The sequence below is a fragment of the Carassius auratus genome, chromosome 15, assembly GCF_003368295.1.
Source record: "Carassius auratus strain Wakin chromosome 15, ASM336829v1, whole genome shotgun sequence".
Classification (NCBI taxonomy): domain Eukaryota; kingdom Metazoa; phylum Chordata; class Actinopteri; order Cypriniformes; family Cyprinidae; genus Carassius; species Carassius auratus.
Window position 1 is genome coordinate 10253956 of NC_039257.1, and position 21196 is coordinate 10275151.

Sequence of the window (21196 nt, forward strand, 5' to 3'; positions counted from 1 at the left end):
CATTCCTCCACCTTCCAAATAGAACTTATTATATTTCATCTGATCTTGTGCAATAGTCAGCCACCAGGAGAAGCTGATGGAATGACCTCCTTCTTTCATCCTCAGGAAAGGTGAGGACTCGCTCTTATAACCTCTCTCCCTCTTACTTCTCCTCACCACTTTTTCATCAGACTGAGACTGGCAATCCATTAACAGATAATTAATGAGCTTCATGCAAGTGCATTTAGATGTTTGGCATCGTTAAGATCATTATTTTTTTCTCTAATGTGCAGCATTTAAAACTACTGTTTTCTTTTTGACTACATATTAAGAAGCAATTTATTCCTGTGAGTCAAAGCTGTATTTTCAGTAGTCATTACATTCTGATGAACAGAAAGATCAAAAGAACAGCATTTATTTGAAATAGAAATCTTCTGTAACAATATAAATGTCTTCACTGTCACCTTTGATTAATATAATGCATTCTTGCTGAATAAATATATTAATTTCGTTAAAGAAATCTTCCTTTTGAATGGAAATTGCAGCACAGTGGTTAAATGGGTCATTACCGAAAAAGTGCACCACAAAACCATTGTTGTAGCCGTAGATGTTGGTAGCAGGGTCCGACTGGAACTGGATGGTCACATCAGCCATGGAGGTGTAGAGTTTGAAGCGAGGACGGGAACCGCTGTACTGGCCAAGTATCTTTGCAGTCAGGTCATCTCCATCGTAAAAAGTCAGCAGGTCATTCTTTCCCATGTGGAGACTGTAAGCAGATAAAATACAACAGGTCAATCCCAGACTAATCCTCTATCTCAGATGTTCAGGTCTCCCCTCAAAGCAATACCAGGGCCCGGGGACCTCCCCTCTAACTTGTCTTCCTCTAGGTCTTATTTCCCAGCCTTACCACTTTTCTCTTGCCCCTGCTGCAAATGAAATATTTTCTGCTGTTTAATGTTTTCCCACTGCTTTTGTTAAGCATTTTTTTGTTGTTGCATAGTTTCAATAGCTGTGCAATCACAAACCACATTAATCTCACTCAGACTATAAATTGCAAATGATTCAGCGGGTGGGGGGAAACAACTCCTCTTATCTCATTTTTGGAAATAGCTGGAAAATCAGTTTTCTGATATCCAGGAGCCAGAAAGAGAGGACATTTGGCAGCTTCCCTGTGGCAAATTCAAGAGAATCTCCATCACGGACATGCTTTGAATGGTGAAATTATTATAGATTTAAAAAAAAATTTTTTTTTACCATTTTAAATGACCATTTTTCCAAATAATGCATTTTTATTAGGGATACATTTATACACATCCATGTCTTACACATCACTTCTAAGTTAAATTAAGAGTAGATTAAAATACTAAAACATTTTTTGAATTGAAAACAGAGGACAGAAACTTAAAATATTTATATTACAGGTACAAGAAATACATACACTAATGTTCAAAATTTATACTGAAAATGCAGTAAAGAAATAATAAAAATACCAGAAATATAGTTTTTTTTTAAAATTGCAATATAAAAATACATGCTTTCTATTCTTAAATGATTCTAATAGAATAAAATGTATTCCTTTGATGGCAATAAAATAACATTCTAAAATATTAAAACTCTTTCAAACATTTCAAGAAGCAACTCAATTTAATGTTGAAAAAAGAATTTAAGAATACTTTCAGAGTTATATTAAAATTCAAGAGCATATCATTCATTTGACTTTTTTAATCAATTTAATGCATTCTTGTTGAATAAAAGTATCGATTTCTTAAAAAAAAAAATCTATGAAAAAAAAAAAAAAACTGACCTCAAAATTTGAAAAGTAGTTTATATTTAATAGAAAAATTAGAAGGAATTTTCCATAGTCACTATAACTGTCTCTACCATCCAAACATAATTTTTGGATCACATCACGTATAAAAGCAAGTTTCATTTTTTATACCTGAGGCTAATCCAAGCCTATTGGTCAAAAGTTTGGGGAAAATATAACCTTCAGAGCACTGTGTACTGCCTTGAAGAAGCCTGACAGCTTTACACAAAAGTGACAAAACCCCAGCCTACAAAATAATCGTCAATGAAAAGCTTTACCTTGAAATCATCTACTTTACCGATGCACAAATAATCACTACACTACAAAATAGACATATTGAGGTATATTACAGCATACATCTCTCTATTTGTATGTGAATGTGATCTGTAACTGTGGCTGACGTCCACCAAACCCAGGCAGTCTGGCCGGTCGCTGGAGGAGGGAGTGTGATTTAGGCAGGCAGGGAGGTGGCATACACACTCTATCTTGTCACTAATTAATCACAAGTGGGCAGTAATGGAAGTCATTACTGAGGAGAGGGGAATAATTAATCATCTCTGTTCTGCTGCAGCACGAGGCAGAATGGTTACATTCAAGCAAAATGAAGACAGGATGTTTAAATTATGGCTTACACGCATGCACACACACATAAACCTACTGTTACATATGGATTGGATGTATATTATTCAACTGTCAACAGCCCTCTAGTACTGTATGCAGGAAAATCCATGTATGCATTTCCACTGGGAGACACATTTAAACCAGAAGAGCCCCTGACTCGCTCTGAGGACCAGAGAGAGTGAAACTGTGTCAGCCCTTATTGGATTTGTTGTGATAAAGTTAAACAAGCCTTTGCGTAGCCGCACACCGTATCTGCCGAGAAAATCAATCATGCTTTCCATTTGCTGGCAGTAATTTCATTTTGTTTAATCACAAAAACAGGCTCAGCTTGACTTGGCCGACAACACAGCCGCCATCAGAATGCATTAAACTCTCATATAGGGCTCGCAGACACGTCGTCCTACGCTTAGCACAACGAAAGGGAAGTGACAAATGCTGGCTTTTAAAAAAAAAAAGAAATGTCAATCCAGACATTCTCTGCATCTCAGACACGGTTGAAATACGGTTCTGCTCATGAAAGCCGTGAAGATGCATTTGATTCTGTTTGCTTGAGAGATAAATGGGAGTATTTTGTGGAGGATTTTGCGTCTGGCGTTTCTTTGGAAAACTAATACATTATGATCCATCCTCTGTCACGCAAACCGAGCATATCTGTACCTATCTGTAATTTACATGGATGACAGGCCACAACTGAGAACAACTGTTTTCATGCATCAGAGTGAACCAATTCTGAAGTGGCAAGCAGAAGCCTGTCTTCTTTTCTCTGCTCAATGTCTGTTTAGTGGAGAATCATCTGCCTGAATGATTGCCCTGCTGGAAAGAACACCATTTCCAATCAAATCCCCTTTGCTTAGGGCTGGGCACGATGGGCCTGTGCTAGACATACCAACAACAGCTTTGCGCCCAGGGCACAGTAACCCTGTGTGTCCTTGAAACGTAAAGTAAAGCTAAATTTAAAAAAAAAGTTGCACATATGTGCAACACAATGAGCATTTACTTTAGATTTGCAGAAAACTTTGGCGATACTTTAGAAATGTCGAAATGTCGCAAAATATAGTAGTTTTTATGAAATGTACGTTTTTCCATTAGGCTTATTTTCAATTTTCAATATCAATTTGTGCAATTTGAAAGGTAATGGAAATGCAGTTTCTAATTCAAATGGCATTTAACAAAATATATATATAAAAAAATACATTTATTTGATACAGTAAAAACAGTAGAAACTAAAGCATTCCGAAATATAATTAATATAAAAATAACTACCTTTTAGTGTTAATTTTGTTCATGAAAACTTTAACAAAAATGTTCATTGATGAGCTTTTTTGATGACTAAAACCAGATGATTACTATCAGTAAACGATAACTGTGACTATATAAACATGCAGTATCACTGACAAAATACAATATGTATTTTAATGAATAAAATGTATTTAAAAAAATGTAAACTATGTAAATGTAAACTACTTTGTTGGAAAAAAAGGAGACAAAATATTATAGTAGACTGCTGTATATTTCTCTATACTGTGCAAGCTTTCATGTGTGCGAAGTTCAAATACCCAAGTCAGGGCTTCTCTGTTAAAATTCTGTGTTTTAGCTAAATTTTAGCTAAACACACTAGCTCTTTATTACGGAAGCCCCAACAATGATATGAAAAAGACAAAAAAGTAAGTCGCTGTTTAGCCTTCAAATTCAAAAGGTTTTAATGCATAGTTCTTCTTCATAGACAAACATAGGACTTTTGAGCAACTATCAGAAAAAAAACCCCAGCTGTGGATCATTCAGGTAACAACACGGTATTAAGAATCAAGGGGATGTAAACTTTTGAAGGGGGTCATTTTCGTAAATTCAACTATCATTTTTCTCTTGTGGACAGTATGTAGATTTATTTTATGTGAAATATCTTACTAAATACTAAAACAAAAACATGCATTTTGTATGATCCCTCTTATTTTGGTAAAATAATTAACATTTTGCAGATTCTAAAAGGGGGATGTAAACGTTCGACTATATCTAAGTCTCTGATATTAATTTATAAATCAAATAGCATATCATAAATCACACCAGATGAGGTAAAATATACCATGTGTATGAGTTCCATTCTGCTGGTTTGTGCTTATTGGTGAAAGTGCAATACCTAAAATGTAAAAATGAATCAGTTTAACTATTAAATAGCTTGATGAAAATGTGACCAAAGCTATTCTAAAATGCTCAGACATTTAGTCGACTAAAACCTGACTAAATAAAAACACTGACAATTTTGTCTAAATATGATAATGATTAAAAAGTACATTTTGACACAGGACTAAGACTAATTTAAAAGATAAAAAAGATGTCTGACAAAATGAATACTACAACTTTTAATACTACCTGATAAAAATATTCGAATTTTCTGCAGGCATAGTGATTCTACATGGAATAAACCGTTACGGAGACACAAGAGACTTCAGATTGGACTTTAGTCCACAGCCATTTGTTTAAAATGGACTCTGGACAGAGGCAGCAAATTAACACAGGACTTTCCTGAGATGAAGGTGGATAAGCCCCAGTTACTTCTGGATGAAAAGCTGTACAATGTTGGCACTGTGAAAAGCCGGTCAAACAGAAGAGACTAAACCTTCATTTGGATTGTCAACATTTCCAGAGAGACTTATAGAGGATGAAGCCTTCTCAAATAAAGGAGAGAAATTAGTTCCTTTGTTTTTGCAGAGTTCTTCTTTAATTAGAAAGTTAAATATTGGTCTGGGTTCTGGCTCGGTGCCTGGGGGGATGAGACAGCCTTGATTTATTACCAGCCAGCTAAAGGCTGTGACTCTCTGAGGTGCACGCAACCACCGTTCAGAGCTCTGCAGCCAAGCCAACTGTAAACCCGAAGCCAAATGCAGGAGAAAATGAGAGAAACTATCATAAACAAATCAACAGCTCATGGTCAGTCAGGACTACATTTCAATTAAACTGATTCAAATACTGATGCGTCACAAGAAAAGGGATGCAACCACCATACAGAGAATATGAGATTTACAAACACATCCAACAAATCTGTATGTTTTGCATTGCACTTCCAATAGTGATTCCATTAGACATGGATTAAATAAAGTCCAGAGACAATAAAAACAGGAAGGTTGTACAATAGCAAGTATTCACAGAATTTACGTACGGACCATAATTAATAGCTTTTAATTATTTCTTATAATTAACGCCATATTCAATGCAACTAACTATTAATGCAACAATATATTATGGTAGACTGTCTGTTGTGTTTTTGCACCCCATGTGCTCTGTGACCTAGTGTTCCCGTGTGTTTGATTGTTCATTGTTTGCAGATGTGTTTCATTATGTGGTTCATCCTCCTCACCTGTCTGGCCCTCGTTATCTGCCCTATTTAAGTTCTAGCCTGTGCCATTCTCTGTCCAGTATTGAATGTTTGTCTTGTGCTACAAGTGTTCCTGTCAGTCCTGTGTTGGAAGGATTAAAGACTCTGTTTACGGTGAAATCTTCTTGTTTCATGCTCCTCAGCGTAGTACAACTGTGGCAGATAGTTAAATCTAGAAAATATATACTGTTGCAGTACTGTTCTCAAACATATGCACAATGTATATACACTTTATATATTAATTTGTTAAAGAACAACTGTGGCAGATGGTGTTCAGCAACTCCTTCTGCTAGTTACATGGTTTTTGTGAGTCATTTGGACTATTCATTCAACAATTTGTTCAAAAATTATATATGAATGAAACCAGTGATTATCTATAAGTGAGAGTCATTAAATAATGAACTATTTAGATCAAAATGTAGCTCAGAGAATGTTCAGTTGCACACACGTTTGCTTCTGTAAATTATGGGGACTTACCATTGACTGCTATTAATTTTATATTTGTACTGTAGGTGTTTTTTATTCTTTAACCCAACCCTAAACCTATCCCATACTGAAAACCTGTTTGCATTGTTACACTGTCAGATAAAACCATTTACTATTTTTTATATATTTTTGTCCCCACAATGGTAAAAATTTCATGGTTTTAATATCCTTGTGGGGACATTTGTTCCTCACAATGTAGCATAAACAAGTACACACATACACAAACCAACTAACGCTTTTGTGAGGGCTAAGGAAGGAAGGTAAATACATCCTTCTTAAATCATGCCAGTCTTGCACAGCTGTGCACTACAACTCCAGTAGAGGGCTCTAGCACTCATGGGAATCCTGGACTTCGACTGGCTCTAATATATCCAGCATTCCCTGCTGTGCAGCTAGGTCTATGAAAGACTGTGTGCAGGTGTGCCAGCTGTCACCTGTGCACCCCACCCCCTCCGATTCATGGCCACGCTCATTCAGCTTGAGAAACCCTCCCTGTTAAATGAATTCATCAGCCTTCATTACGCCCCACATTCTCAGGTAATTGGGAGTGCGCCGTACATTGATGAATGATTATGGAGGAGTGGGTGCATATTCATTATCGGGCTAAAATATTCTTACAGACCCATAATGAGCCTCCAGCAGTGGCCTGGGCCTTGGTATTACAGTACCAATGATTCAAGTGCAACCAAAGGGCTCTGCAGGACACCTATGCAGCAATAAGGACCTGTGTTGGGTCAATGATTGCTTGTAAGAAGATGCATGAAAGAATGTAAGGCCTGAAGCGAAATATTAAAAGTGTGTGCATTAGCACTAGAAGATTTGTTATTAGTCTCTCTCTCTCTCAAGATCTCTGGGCTGAACAGCTGTGGTTGGCTCCCTCCACACTCATTTTCCTTCCCTATATGTCTCACTTGATGTGCCTGGCTGATTATGTCCCATATGTCCTTTGATAAATTTGGTCATTTGAAAATGATAAGGACGGGGAATGCATGGGCTTCACAGCGGTTCAGAATGACTCCAGACACACCATGACCACTACACCCATGTTCCTCTGCTGCTCAATCAGTGGTCCTATATACACCTGATAATAAGATTATCGAGTTATTGAATTACAAGAAACAGCAAAATACAGCCAGTCGTTATCAGTTTTTTAATTTTTCATTTTCAAAGCTATGCCAATGTTCCCATTATATGTTCAAGCTAATTACGAGTCCTTCATTGCTTCAATAACCAATAAACAAAAACCACTAGTCTGATCGTATAAAAACAACAGCTAAAAATATTACTTTCTTAATGATCATTCTGCTTTAATTTGGGGATTCTATATTTCTGATTCTAAATTGTACATTACCAATTAAATGTTTGAGGTGATTTAAAAAAGAACGTGACACAGTGTCACGTTTGATCAATTGAACACACCCCTGCTTAATAAAATCGAATTGTTAATACTTTTGAATGTAAGTGCATGTAAGGAGTGATTGATTGCACAAAACTGTGCACTGTATTCATCAATTTGCGAATAAATTTGTATTGTATTAACTTCATTTCAGATGTGAATGCTTCACATGATCTGTCATGAGTCACGTCAGAATTACTGAAGTGCATGTATATGAATCAACATTTGGGATCCCTATTATATTAGTATTTAGTGTCTTCCTACCTTGTTTCAATCTAAAAAAGATGTTAATATCAGCTATAAACAGGGCAAATATCTACATCAGCAAATATCCAGCAGTACATCTGTCTCAAGACATCTGGACCTCATATAGAAACACGTGGCTTTATCCTCACCAGCAGGAAAAATGAAAACTCACCATCTCCCTCCATTACCTCCACTACAAAATAAATGGAAAATTAATTATGTTGACTGCATCTACAGCAAAACATCCAGTATGTCATTTATTACACAGCCGCACGATGTAGCGCTGCAGCTGGGACACTTGCAAGGAGAGAGAGAGAGAGAGAAAACATGACAAATGCGAAAGGAACCATATGCAAATTAGTGAATCTTAATTAAGGCAGCCAAATTATTGAATGCATGAATAATCTATCTGGGTCTGACACAACCGGGCCTCATGTTCCGCACCTCACCTGACGGCACAATCACACTCAACACTTGTTTCCCTGCTCACATAATTGATTTCACATTCATAAAAACATCCAATAAAATAATTGTTGCTCTGTTGAGTTGTTATTAACCTTTGTGCAATGTGCATCCCACTTCTGCATCCTCTTTATGCACAACATGCCCGTTCACCTGCCCTCTATTTTCAACTCTCCATTTGCCACTCTCTTTCAGAGCAGACTCTCAAACACTGTTCCAAAACCTAGCGAGCTGCCTACTGCCTAGCTAGGCATCCTAACTCATTGTCAAATTGTTTTTAAGCACTTTTCATCAGCAACTCAATACACCACACACGTAGCTTGACTGAGTGTTAGCATGGCAAAAGTATAAAATGCAAAAAAGCACAAAAATACAAAGAATAGTGATCATTTTATATTAATTTGTATCTACTACTCAAAGGTTTGCGGTATTATTATTACTTTTTAATTTAGTTTAAATAAGTAGGGGTGCAATCAACTGATCAAAAGTGACTGTTAAGAAATATATATATATATATATACATGCAGCCTTTATGAGCATTAGCCATCTTGGTTTAGGCTGTGAGAAGAAGCATTGTGGGAGTCCATTCTCTTTGTGAAATGTACATATTATGCTACATACAAATACATACAAATTTATTTGTTAAAATTAGGTGTCCTAGTATATCAAAGAATTAAGCTGACAATTGGCACAACTTTTGCATTGATGACGCCTTAAAATGCCACCTCTACAGGCATCTCAACAGGTTTTGGAACAGAGTATTTTTCCCTGTGAGAGGACCGATTGTTGATCTAGCATGCATCTCCAAGCAGTTCAAGTCTTTCCCCCATGAGGATCTGCAGAGAAAATAACTCTCTCTCGCTTGCCATCTTTCAATCTCCCCGACAGCGCAGTTTGACTGCATTTGGCAGAGAGTGCAAACCGAGGAAACCTAATGCGATGTTACAGATACCACTCAACCTCTCCCATGGCCCCTCAATTAAATTCAGCATAAAGCTAGGCAACAGGTATCTTGTCTTTGAGAACTTGGTTGACAGCAGGAGCCACTAAGGAAGCACCATGCCACACCGATCATAGTAATTATTGACACAATACAGAGAAAATTCAGCTTGTTTTTGTGTTAATTCTCAAAGAGTTTAGAGTAAATCTGAATGAAAGCTGTGCTGTTGTGATTGTGTTTTAAAGATGTATGCTCTCTGAGAGATATTTAGAAAAGTCAGTCGAGGTCTTTGAGTTCTAGGCCGTCGCAGTTCAACAGAAATCCCACAAAATGCCCGGAGCGATATGACGGGTGTTTCATTTGGACAGTGAGAGCAGAATGGAGCCAAATCGGTCAGTGGGGAGCAGATGACGCAAAGCACCAGAATTTGTAACTGCGGTGCAATCTCAGCCACATCAAGGATGAACCCAGCAGAAAGGCAGCCCCATGATGATACGAGTTTGAATCTGTAGAAATCTACAGTTAGAGAATGATGGGTATGAAGGGAGTGTGCTGAAAGGTCTTGATGAAGCCACAGTGGATTTGAACCACACTTATCTCACTGTAAGTAAAGGATGCATCAGATTTATCAGTTGCATTCTCTAGTGATGATACATTAAAAGCTCAGTTATGTCCACTGAAAAAAAACTGAAAAAAAAAAAAGATTTTGGGAGGATATAAGTATGTTTGAGTCATCTTGCCCACATACATGGTATATAACTAGAGCTGTCATTTGATCAAAAATGTGTTAGAATTAATTATCACTGTTATTATATAATTTGGCATCTGTATAGCAGCAGAAAATGTTTTCAGAGAGAATATAATATAGTTGCATGATTTAAGGAAAGAAATCTAGTTGCAAATTTTCTGATAAAAATAGGAAATTAAGCCCCTGTGTGCCTAGAGCTGCAAAATTCGACCAAAAACATGCAATTATATATTATACTACCAAAAATAATAATAAATAATAAGTGCAGGGAGCCCTTAAAGCTTCTCTTTTAGTTGTCAAAAGCCAGTTTATAAGTGCTTTTTGTTATATAATTTCCTTAACAAAAGGAAGATGGTTGGCGCATGTTGTATTTTAAAATCCATGTTATAAGTGATCCAAAATCAGAGCATATATGTTTGTTTGTGAGGAGCAGGATTTACTGTGAATTGAGCCACTCTGAGATACTGTAAACACAGTTGAGCTGCTTGCATGTAAATTAACACAGTGTCACACTGAAACATGCAGCATACATATAAATAATTAAATTGCAGCCTTTGTGATTTGATAATCCCTCTAAGCTGACCACGATTTCATCTTAATTTTGATTAATCATGCAGCCTTACAATTTAATGCAATTTATTTCCCCATGATATAAGATGGTCTTCATAGAGAAAAAAGAAATCAAAGTCCTGGCTGACATATCCAGAACTCACTCAAAACTGTGAGGAATATGTAAAGTTTCTGTTGTATAATGTGTGAACATGTCATTGACTTTGACATACACTTGGATGTCTAGCATTATCCTCTTGTCTTCTTCAACATGGATCCCCCAGATGCAGTCCTGACCCTTATCATAGGCCTCAGGCCAGTTTGGAGACAACACCACCCCGGCTGAATCTGTGATCTCTCCACTGCAAACCGCTGCAATGCAACCAAAGTGAGAGAGATAGAGAGAGAAAAAAAAAGAGGTCAGAAAGAAATGCAAACAAGCACAAAAGTATCCAAAATGTTTTTTTTTCTTTTAAAAAAGACCTTTATGAACAAAATATGAACAAAAGTCTTCACAAAATATAATAAAAATAACTACATAAATAAATAAACCAAAATAAATAAACAAATAAACAAAAGTTTTTATCAGTGTTACTTTAGTTATTAAACAGAATGTTATTTTTTTGTAATTTTTAAATTATATTTGTTATTATATTTGTACGTTTCAGTGATTATTTTTATTAATTTGTCATTTTTATAAATTTTTGCATTTTATATTTCTAATTTTTTATTGTTTTATTTTCTCAGTTTTAAGATTTTAAATACTTCAACCTAATATTTTTACTCAGTTGTGAAGGCAGTATTTGTATTCTTCAGCATAACAAAACAAAACAAAACAAAACAAAACAAAATAAAACAACTGTTAACCATGATGAAACAATCTAGCAATAACAACACAGATGGTTATACAAAAGCAACACATTTTCAAAAGTTCTGTCACTTTGTATCCCAATTTGTTGCACAGGTGACCCCCAGCTCTGGAACAGAGGTCAAGCTCTGGATTAATCCAACTGGGGTATAAGTGGAAAATTCTGGCAGGATTAATAAACAACTTGAGGCTTCCTGTTTTCATTTTTCCCTTTTTCACACCACTAGACTGGCTTAGCTGGTTGTAAGCACATTTTCAAATGGAAAAGCGGTTGTCTTGACCCTCTGCTGGTGCCAGTACTATTAAATCCTTTCAATCCAAACTCTATTGTGAGGCTAGAGAAATGTACTTGAGCAACGGGTCAGATAAGATGAAACTGTGTGTAGGTGGGGGTGGAATCATGGCTTTATGAGTGAGGTATCCTCTCACATCCCTCAGCTCTGTGTACCTGCTAGGCTCCATGGCTTAATGCTTTTAGGGCTGCTTTAGGCGCGTGACTGTGGCTAAGAGTGTCTGAAACCCATCCAGGTGACACAGGATGTAGTGGATTACATAGAAAAGGCACTAAAAGGATGTGAGGGGTTTGTACTGTACCTGCACAACTAATGCACATTACACATGTACCCTCACGTGTGAACAGAGGAGAGAATTCACGAGTCAAATGTGTTATTTATTTGCGCATGCACATTGCATGTAGTGTTATTTCAGCACCTGATTTATTAATTGAGCTAAATCAATGCGTTCGGATACATGGCTAGTTATGATGCTGTTTTTTTTTGTTGTGCTTAGTTAATAGCGGCTATGCAAAATTTTCTCTATTTCCTTAGGGATTGGCATCCCATGGTAAGGAATAACACAAGCTTCAGTCTGGATCCAGCCCTTACAAACACATGAGATGCCTGAAAGAGATGATGCCAACCCCTCAGAAGACCTCAGATGATGCAAACCCTCAGACAATATACATAACTACCAGAATTTTGCTATGAGTTTGATCGCAACATATAATCATTGCTGTACATTTTCTGTAAAGCTGCTTTGCAATGATTTGCATTATGAAAAGCGCTATACTGTACATATAACCTTGAATTGAATTGCAAACATTCAGAATTGTATTTGAAATGAGGTTGCACAAAGGAGGCCAAATTGTGATTCGAGTTTGAATGCAATTTTAAAGGAAGAAGAATTCAAATGAAGTGAAGACAAAGACAAACATGTTGACTTGACGAAGTTCTGGGGGAAAACATGTTGGTAATTCTTTATTTTGACAGTCCACTTCAGACATTCTACTAACAGTAAGTAACTTTGCAACTACATATCTATTAGCAATCATTAGAGTATTAGCAGACTGTCTGCTTAATATCTTCTAACACTTTACTTTGGTGGGCCCACAACATACAACTTACTGACTATAAGAATCTTTGCAAGTATATGTCATCTTACTGTATTTGATTAACTCTAAACCTAACCTAACAGTCTCATCTGAGAGTTAGTAGACATGTAGTTGCAAAGTTACTTATATTTAGTAAAATGTCTAAAGTGGACTGTCAAAATAAAAATCCTCAAATATTCACATTCACTCTCAGGAACTGAAAGGCAGCCACTTCTTCAATTCTGTATTTGGCTCAACCCTGGTAAATTTACATATGCAAACATTCACACGCACCTCTGCAGGCGGGCTCAGTCTCGTTCCATTGAGGGTTGCTGGGATCCATGCACTCGATGATAACTGAGCCCTGCTCCAGGGTGTATCCGGGGTCACAGGTGAACTCCACGACCGTGCCCACAGCGTAGGTGCTGTCAGTGGTGGTGAAGTTGCCGTACTTGACGAATGGCTCGTAGCAGTGCCCTGCTGCAAAAGCTGAGAGGACACACCATAAATCACCTGCTCCGAGACGTACATCACAGTCCAAACACTATCACCAAGCATCTGATTTCAGAAGAGCTTAAAACACACAGACAACCAGTCCGCTCGGCTCAGCCTTTAACCGCTTCACGAAATAATTTAATCCGAAAGGACAGTGCAGAATCCGAATTTAAAAGCATTTTTAGATGCAAGTCTAAAAGAATTTGTCTGCTAAAGCAATGTGCAGCATTTTACTTCCCCACCAATCATAATCTTCCTGGACGCAAACCCAAGGTTTCGGGTTGCCCTTGGAAAGAGATTGTTGGTTAATCATCCTTAGCCAGACTTGCAAGGCCACTTACGGGAGTAAAAGGAAGAGAGACGGCCCGACCATGTGAATAAATGTGAAACTGGAATGAACAAACTCACTCAGGGAAACAACAAACCGTCACGCCTGGCTGAACCGTTATTGGTTGTTGTGCTCATCTGAGAATGTAGAATAGAGATTAGAGCGAGAGGAGGAGACTTAAGATGAAAATGTCCAGACTATGGATAAACAGTGGCTTTGATACCTCTCCGGGTTTGGCCTCATTCAAGCGTGAGCTAGATTAGACTACCCACATTCAGCTTTACGCTCAGCCTCACTCTCTGTTTAATAAACACAGGCGATTCTGCCAATTACAGGAAACTGTTTTCACCCCCTTCCCCAGACACATTTGCAATTTTCATCTTTGGCTTCATCTGACTCCGTTCTCTAAAAGAAGTAGAAATGAGTCATTTTAATCATCAGTTGATTCTTGCTCTCTTATAAGCATAGAAGCCATCATTATATAGGATGCTATCAACATAAAAGTCAGATTTATATGGAAATAAGAGTAATATGGTCATTTTATGTTATTGCTATGAGTGATGTCCCAATAGGAAGGAAAAAACATAGATGAAATCTCTTGAATGTCTCATGTAGTTCTCCCAGGCAGCAATTAGATTAAATGGTAAGAAAGATTTTCCACCTGAGAAAAGAGAGTTTTCAAAGAGATCTCCACCAATATCTCAAACTATCTAAACATTACAGTTTTGTACTTTTACTATATGTCAGAATGTCTATTTTTAGGACAAAATTGATTCTTAAATGAAACATAAAGCAGAACTAAATTAAGACTCTAGATTAATTAAATACGAATACACCTTTACAACTTTTTGTTGTCACAAATATTTATATTTCAAATAAATGCTGTTTTAATGAACTTTCTATTTATCAAAGAAATCCTGAAAATTGTGCCACACATCAAAAATCAGAATGATTTCTGAAAGATCATGTGACACTGAAGACCAGAATAAAATTCAGCTTTGCATCACAGGAATAAATTGCATGTTAAAATATTCTAAAATAGAAAACATTTATTTTAAATTGTATAATTTCACATTATTGCAGTTTTTTACTGTATTTTGATTAAATAAACGCAGTCTTGGTGATCAAAATAATAATAATAATAATACTATATATATCAATAATGTTAAACAATCATATTATTTGATCAGTAGCATTTAAGGTATGAAAGAGAAACTTTAGCTGTAAAAGAGTCAAACTGACAGTCATAGAGGACATGGTCATTATACTAAAAGAGAAATTAATCTAAAAAAATTATGGTAATGCTCTGAAAACCATTTATTTCAGCAAACACATACAAATAAAACTATACTGTCCAACTGAAATTACTACATAGATTTACATGACTATGGTATAAAAGGCCTTTAGTGGACTGAGTATACCGCATGTGGCCTCTCAACAACCACATAGTTCCAGATCAATGCTTTTGCTAGTCTACTGAAACTGATAAAAACAGATCCATTTTGTTTATGATGGCAGACAAAGGAGAATGGCACTTCAATCAGAAAGACTATTAAAACCTGAGCAGCATGACTGGTGTGAAATTCAGAGAGGCGTCTGGAGTGTGAGAAGACGAGCAGAATTGTTACAGGTTGCCGTTAAAGCACATTAGTATATTGTAGATAACATAATCGGACTGTGGCATGGTAAATGAGATTAGATTGATCTTGCCGGATAATGACTGTGAGGTCCTGAGGTGTGCCTGACATCCCTGTGAACAAATGCAACTGAACATCTTTGACTGACCTGATGCAATTTCTGTAAAAAAAAAAAAAAAAAGGCTCTGCGTTTCCAGTTAAAACTCATTTTAATGACCTCGTTGGGTTGCATTTGCCTGCTTCATTCGATTTCCATTTGATTTAATCTGAATAAATCTCATTTGAGCCAGGAATCTAAAGAGTGCTTAGCAAGGCACATGGGAGAACAGATCTTTGGTGTGAAACGAAGCAACAAGGGGAATGTGCCGGAAGGTACACTCTTTGTCTCCATCACAGCCCTCAGGCTCCGTAGAGGACACGTGTTCTTCAAACGACGTTTGAACTCGGTAACTGTCGCCGTGTACGGCCTGGCTCGGAGACAGTGGAAGATGGATTAGAAAAGATGCTGGCTGCTATCAAGTCCTCATTATTACGACATCCTGTGAGGCCAGAATCCAATATTTTTCATTTACTTTCAAAAATTCCTTGCGGACATGCTGTGTGTGTTTAAATAGGCTTTAAAGGGTTAGTTCACCCAACATTTTGTCATTAATTACTCTCATGTTGCTCCAAACCTGAAGATCTTCGTTCATCTTTGGAACACAAATTAAAATATTTTTGATGAAATCCGAGAGCTATCTGACCCTGCATAGACAGCAATGCAACAACCGCATTCAAGGACCAGAAAGGTAGTAAGGACATGGTTAAAATAAGTGGTCCAACCGTAATTTATTTTTAAAGAATTTAGAGAAGACACAGCAGAGAAGTAATTGTTGAATAAAGTCTTTATTTGTTTTTTTTGTTTTTTTACACACAAAAATATTCACATAGCTTCTTAACATTACAGTTGAACCACTGATTTCACATGGACTATTTTAACAATGTCCTTACTACGTTTCTGGGCCTTGAATGCGATAGATGCTTTGCTGTCTATGCATGGTCAGAAAGCTCTCGGATTTCATCAAAAATATCTTAATTTATGTTGCAAATTAAGAGAAACAAAGGTTTTACAGGTTTGGAATGACATGAGGATTAACATTTTTGGGTGAACTATCCCTTTAACTCTTACAAACATGGTCAGTCGAGGAGATATATTTGCTAAATATTTCTTTAAAGGGACACTGAGTAGGAATTACTCCCATCTAGTGGTGAAATTGTATTTTGCATTCAAACAAATTTTGCTCTCCAGCGCCTCGCTTTTTCAAATGCGCATTGCATCTACGGTAGGCGATATGTACCAAAAAGCTTTGACAGGATGTCTTCTAATAGCACTTCGTCGAGTTTTCCTTCAGGTGAACAGGTGTGTTATTTCAAACAAACTGCAACATGACAACTAACAAACGAATGTTACAGTATGAATTACTGACTGTGGAAAACATGAAATATTGTAATTAGTAGTTATGTCTAATTTATTTGTTATATTTTCTGAATTATATGCATTGTTAGATATAAAAAAAATATTATAATATAGACTGTAACACTGACTTACCTGTCGAGAAGAAAACTGGCCACTTCAGCGTCTCTTTTGAAATCTTTATCCAGCATTAGCTCTTTCCACCTAGAAAAAGCTTCCCCGACATTAACTCTTGTTTTCTGTAATCTACGGTCACGTTTCCTTTTACGTTCTATTTTTGACTGTTTTGGCGACGATGTTTTCTTCTCCTGTGGCGCGGCATATGTATGGTCCATAATAAGAATGCAATCCAGACTTTTAAACTTGCCGGTGCAGTTTCAAGCGCCTCTCACTGCTCTGCACCTGCGTTTCTGGCTCTGACCGAAAACGCGCTGTGGAAACGCGTTGGCTTAGTACTTTTTGTCCCTCTCTGCTATTATAGTTTTGCAAGATGGCAGAACTACATGGAAGCCTCCGTCGACCTACCCGTCCCATGTATATAAAGATAATAAATTCTTCATTTACAAGGATTAGTTTAAACATTGGCATAGGTATTTGTACACCATTGAGGGCATATTTATGAATAAAAATATTGATTTTAGATAATAAAATACCTAAAAAGTTACTTATTGTCCCTTTAAAAAGCTTTTCTGAAATACATGGCTTTATGTTTGGATTTGTCAAAATGGCAAAAATGGCACTTATGACCAAGAACTGTTTTGTTTGAATACTAATGCAGATGTAAATTATTATATCAATGTGACTGCAACATTTAAGGTTCATATAAACAGAAATGTATTCTGTAATTCTTGTTGCTCCATACCTTCATATCTGACGGCTACTCCCGTGTTGGTGCCGAAACCATCCGTCGTAAACTCCACAAAGAGATGTCTGGCGGAACTAACGATTCCCTCGTTAGGAAGGTATTCCACCTCGTACGAGTCGTACAAAATCGGCGAATCAATGTGGTTGCCGTTTTTAATCAGGAACCTGCAGACAAAAGGGTTTAGTTCGGTTCAATACAAGGAATCTCTCAACAGTATCTGTTTGGCAGCAGATGTAATGTTCCCCTGATTTCTAGTACTGTCTTTTGGCAGTTTGCATAATAATTGCTTGATATGATTTTGAATAGCTGAGCAGCAAGTGACCTCATTAAAAGTCCATTTGTTAGCAAAGCCTGCAGAAAAAGCGGATACTGCTAATAAAAATAACTTAATCCTCCTCCTAAGGCCCCAAAGTGGGCTCTAATCGCTCTCTCTGTGCCTTCACGAGGGGATTTGATTATTCTAAATTATTTTAAAGGAGAGCAAGTGTCTGATCTCAGAAACTTTCATCCACTTTCACTCACGCACTCACAGCTGTTCCTATCATGCCTCGCTCTCGCTATAGCAGATAATGCCCTGAAGAGCAGCGCCACATTCGGAGTGCGACGGCACTGTGAAGAGACACTCGGAGCTTCTCCAACTGTCTCTTTGAACAGCAGATGATTAATTAGTGTATAATAGCGAGCACTGAGTGAGTTGACTGGGACAGACCTGTCATCGTCTTCTGCGAGGGCCACCTTCTCGAAGTGCACATGCAGCCGTTGACCCTCAGGGGCCTCCAGCACCCAGTGGCAGGTCAGGTTGTTGCTGTAGTTGCCAGGGAAACCAGGGGACACAATACGGCCGAGGGTCGCGTTTTTCACCATTCCACCGCAGGCCACTGTTCAAAGTACAAATGGAAGGAGACAGATGACATTCAGAAGAAACAAAGAGAGCAAGAGGTCAAGGAAGCCCTATAAGCGAACTTTGAATTGTGGATAACAAAGCTTTTTCATAGTGCATGACTGTAACGACTAGACCTCAACAATGTAGCAATAATAGTAAGATGGCTTAATATGTGAGGGCACAACGTTTTTACATCAAAGAGACTTTCAGACAATCTCTTTGTACAAAAATACCTGCTTACCTTCTGTATAGAAGGTGAAAACCAGTATATTATATAAGTAGCATTTCTGAATTCAGAGTATTTATAAAATAGTAGGTAAAAAATATCCGGATGACCTACTACTTGTTAGATATTTTCCATCCTATAAGGCCATGGGAGAACAGTTCAGAATGACAGTAAAACAACACATGTCAATGACAAGATGATGGATGTAATATGTTGGTTTTTATTCATACTACACAAGTTAATACTACACTGTAAAATGATTTTGAAATTGTAAATAAAACTAAGATTATTGGAGTTAGTTTTAGAGCAAAATACTATTTAGTTAATTTATTTTTATTTATTAAAATTTATGGTCCCACTTTATATTAGGTGGCCTTAACTACTATGTACTTACATAAAAAATAAGTACATTGTGTTCATATTGTATTGCAAAACACTTTTGCTGCTATTGAGGTGGGATGGGGTAAGGTTAGGGAGAGGGATGGAGGTATGAGTTTAAGGGTGGGTTAAGGTGTAAAGTATGGGTCAACAGTGTAATTATAAATGTAATTACAGAAATTAAATACAGATGTAATTACATGTAGTTTTTTTTAAATATAAGTACAATGTAAAAACATGTATGTACACAATAGGTACATTGTACTAAATTATTAATTAAAATGTAAGTACATAGTAGTTAAGGCCACTTAATATAAAGTGGGTCCAAATTTTTTTCAGTGAAGAAAATAACTTTTTTAACAGTTGCAAAAAAAAAAAAAAAAAATTTCATCAGTATGTGATTTCAGACATATCTAGTGTTTAGGAGTTTTTAATATTTATATTTAATATATAATGTATTAATATATTTATAAAATAATACAAAATACCAACGTTATATTTTTCAAGATAAGAGATATTTTACAATAATACAAATATTATGAATTATTAATTTTAAATATACTTTTTCACACCTTGAACTAACATTGCCTTGTCATAAAAAGCCATTTAAAAAAACTTAAAGGGGGGGTGAAATGCTCGTTTTCACTCAATATCCTGTTAATCTTGAGTACCTATAGAGTAGTACTGCATCCTTCATAACTCCAAAAAGTCTTTAGTTTTATTATATTCATAAGAGAAAGATAGTCTGTACTGATTTTTCCCGGAAAAACACAAGTGGCTGGAGGCGTGACGTGTGGGCGGAGCTAAAGAATCACGAGCGTCAGTCTTGAAGCTGTGACACCGTGAGGACAAAACCAACCAAAACAAACCATGGCTAACAGTCAGATTCAGCGTATATTTATGATCCAGAATCAGAACCAGAGGCTGAAATTTAACAAGAGCAGCATCAGCAACAATGTCTCTCTGTGGTATGTACTGAAACTGTATATATTTGCTTAGCGGTTTTGGAAAATGACTAAGTTCCATTTGTCGTTTTTTTTTTTTTTTTTTTTTTTTTTAAGCTGCAACGTTACATGTGGAAAGTGCGGTTTGATGACAACATCGCATGTTGTTTACTTGATGTGCTTACGCGCAGATAGCTAAGTTAATAACACAGAGATATTTGAAGCAGTTTTACTCACCGCATGTGGTTCCAACACACTATCGTGACCCTTTTTCGTTGGGACTGCATTATCCTTAAGAAATAAACGATGTGCAAATCCGGCGTCAAACTGGGCCTTGTTTGTAAAACAAGCATCTTCGAAAATGCAGGGGAACAAACACAAACACTTGCACAACTCGGTTGATGCTCTGTAAAAATAAACTCCATCCACTGGTCCCTTAATGCTGTTTCTCTTTTGGTAATCTGTGCAGGGTTGTCTTGCCCTGGCAACCAAAAACACACTCCTTTTGTGACATTTTGCGACGCTCTCGCTCTGATCAGTGAAGTCTGTTGTGCTCTCTCTGCTCTGCTATACGGGAGCGCGCGCTCTTCCAGCAGAAGTGCCTTAGGACCCATATAAGGAAATTCCGCTCCATCTAACGTCACACAGAGCCATACTCGAAAAAACTTTCCGAAACTTGTGACAAACCGGAAGGAGTATTTTTGGAACAGAAATACTCCTTCAAATGTACAACTTAATTTTTGAAACTTTGTTCATGTTTAGCATGGGAATCCAACTCTTTAACAGTGTAAAAAACTCAGTATGCATGAAATAGCATTTCACCCCCCCCTTTAATGACATTGAGGGTCTTACAATCTGATTCATATTGTGTATGAACTGCCTTGTGTACTTTTTATATTTTGTATGAACTATCAGTGTATTTTTGAACAAATTAATAGATGCAGACAAAAATGGCCACGTTATTGACTCAAGAACCTTTAGACCACAACGATTTAAACAGAGAAGGACAGCAATAATAAACAGCTTTTCTTAAAGGTAATGAAAAGAGAGTGAGCTGGAAGGAGGAGGATACCTTCTGAGAACATAATTAAAGTGGACCCAAAGCCCTGCTCCCTGGCAGCCTGCCCATGCTGATCAGTAATCAGA

The 21196-nt window shown here is 36.9% G+C and overlaps 1 protein-coding gene across 3 annotated transcripts in view; it reads right to left on the bottom strand.

Annotated features, from left to right (window-relative positions):
* Positions 1-21196, bottom strand: part of sez6b (seizure related 6 homolog b) — a 175177-nt gene that overhangs the window by 8418 nt on the left and 145563 nt on the right. For all 3 annotated transcript variants that reach the window (XM_026282257.1, XM_026282258.1, XM_026282259.1), the window contains exons 6-10: positions 18329-18497; positions 17617-17783; positions 13136-13330; positions 10838-10976; positions 549-745 (exon numbers count right to left, since the gene is read on the bottom strand). In XM_026282257.1, coding sequence (XP_026138042.1) covers positions 549-745; positions 10838-10976; positions 13136-13330; positions 17617-17783; positions 18329-18497 — 867 coding nt within the window. The remainder of the gene's footprint in view (positions 1-548; positions 746-10837; positions 10977-13135; positions 13331-17616; positions 17784-18328; positions 18498-21196) is intronic.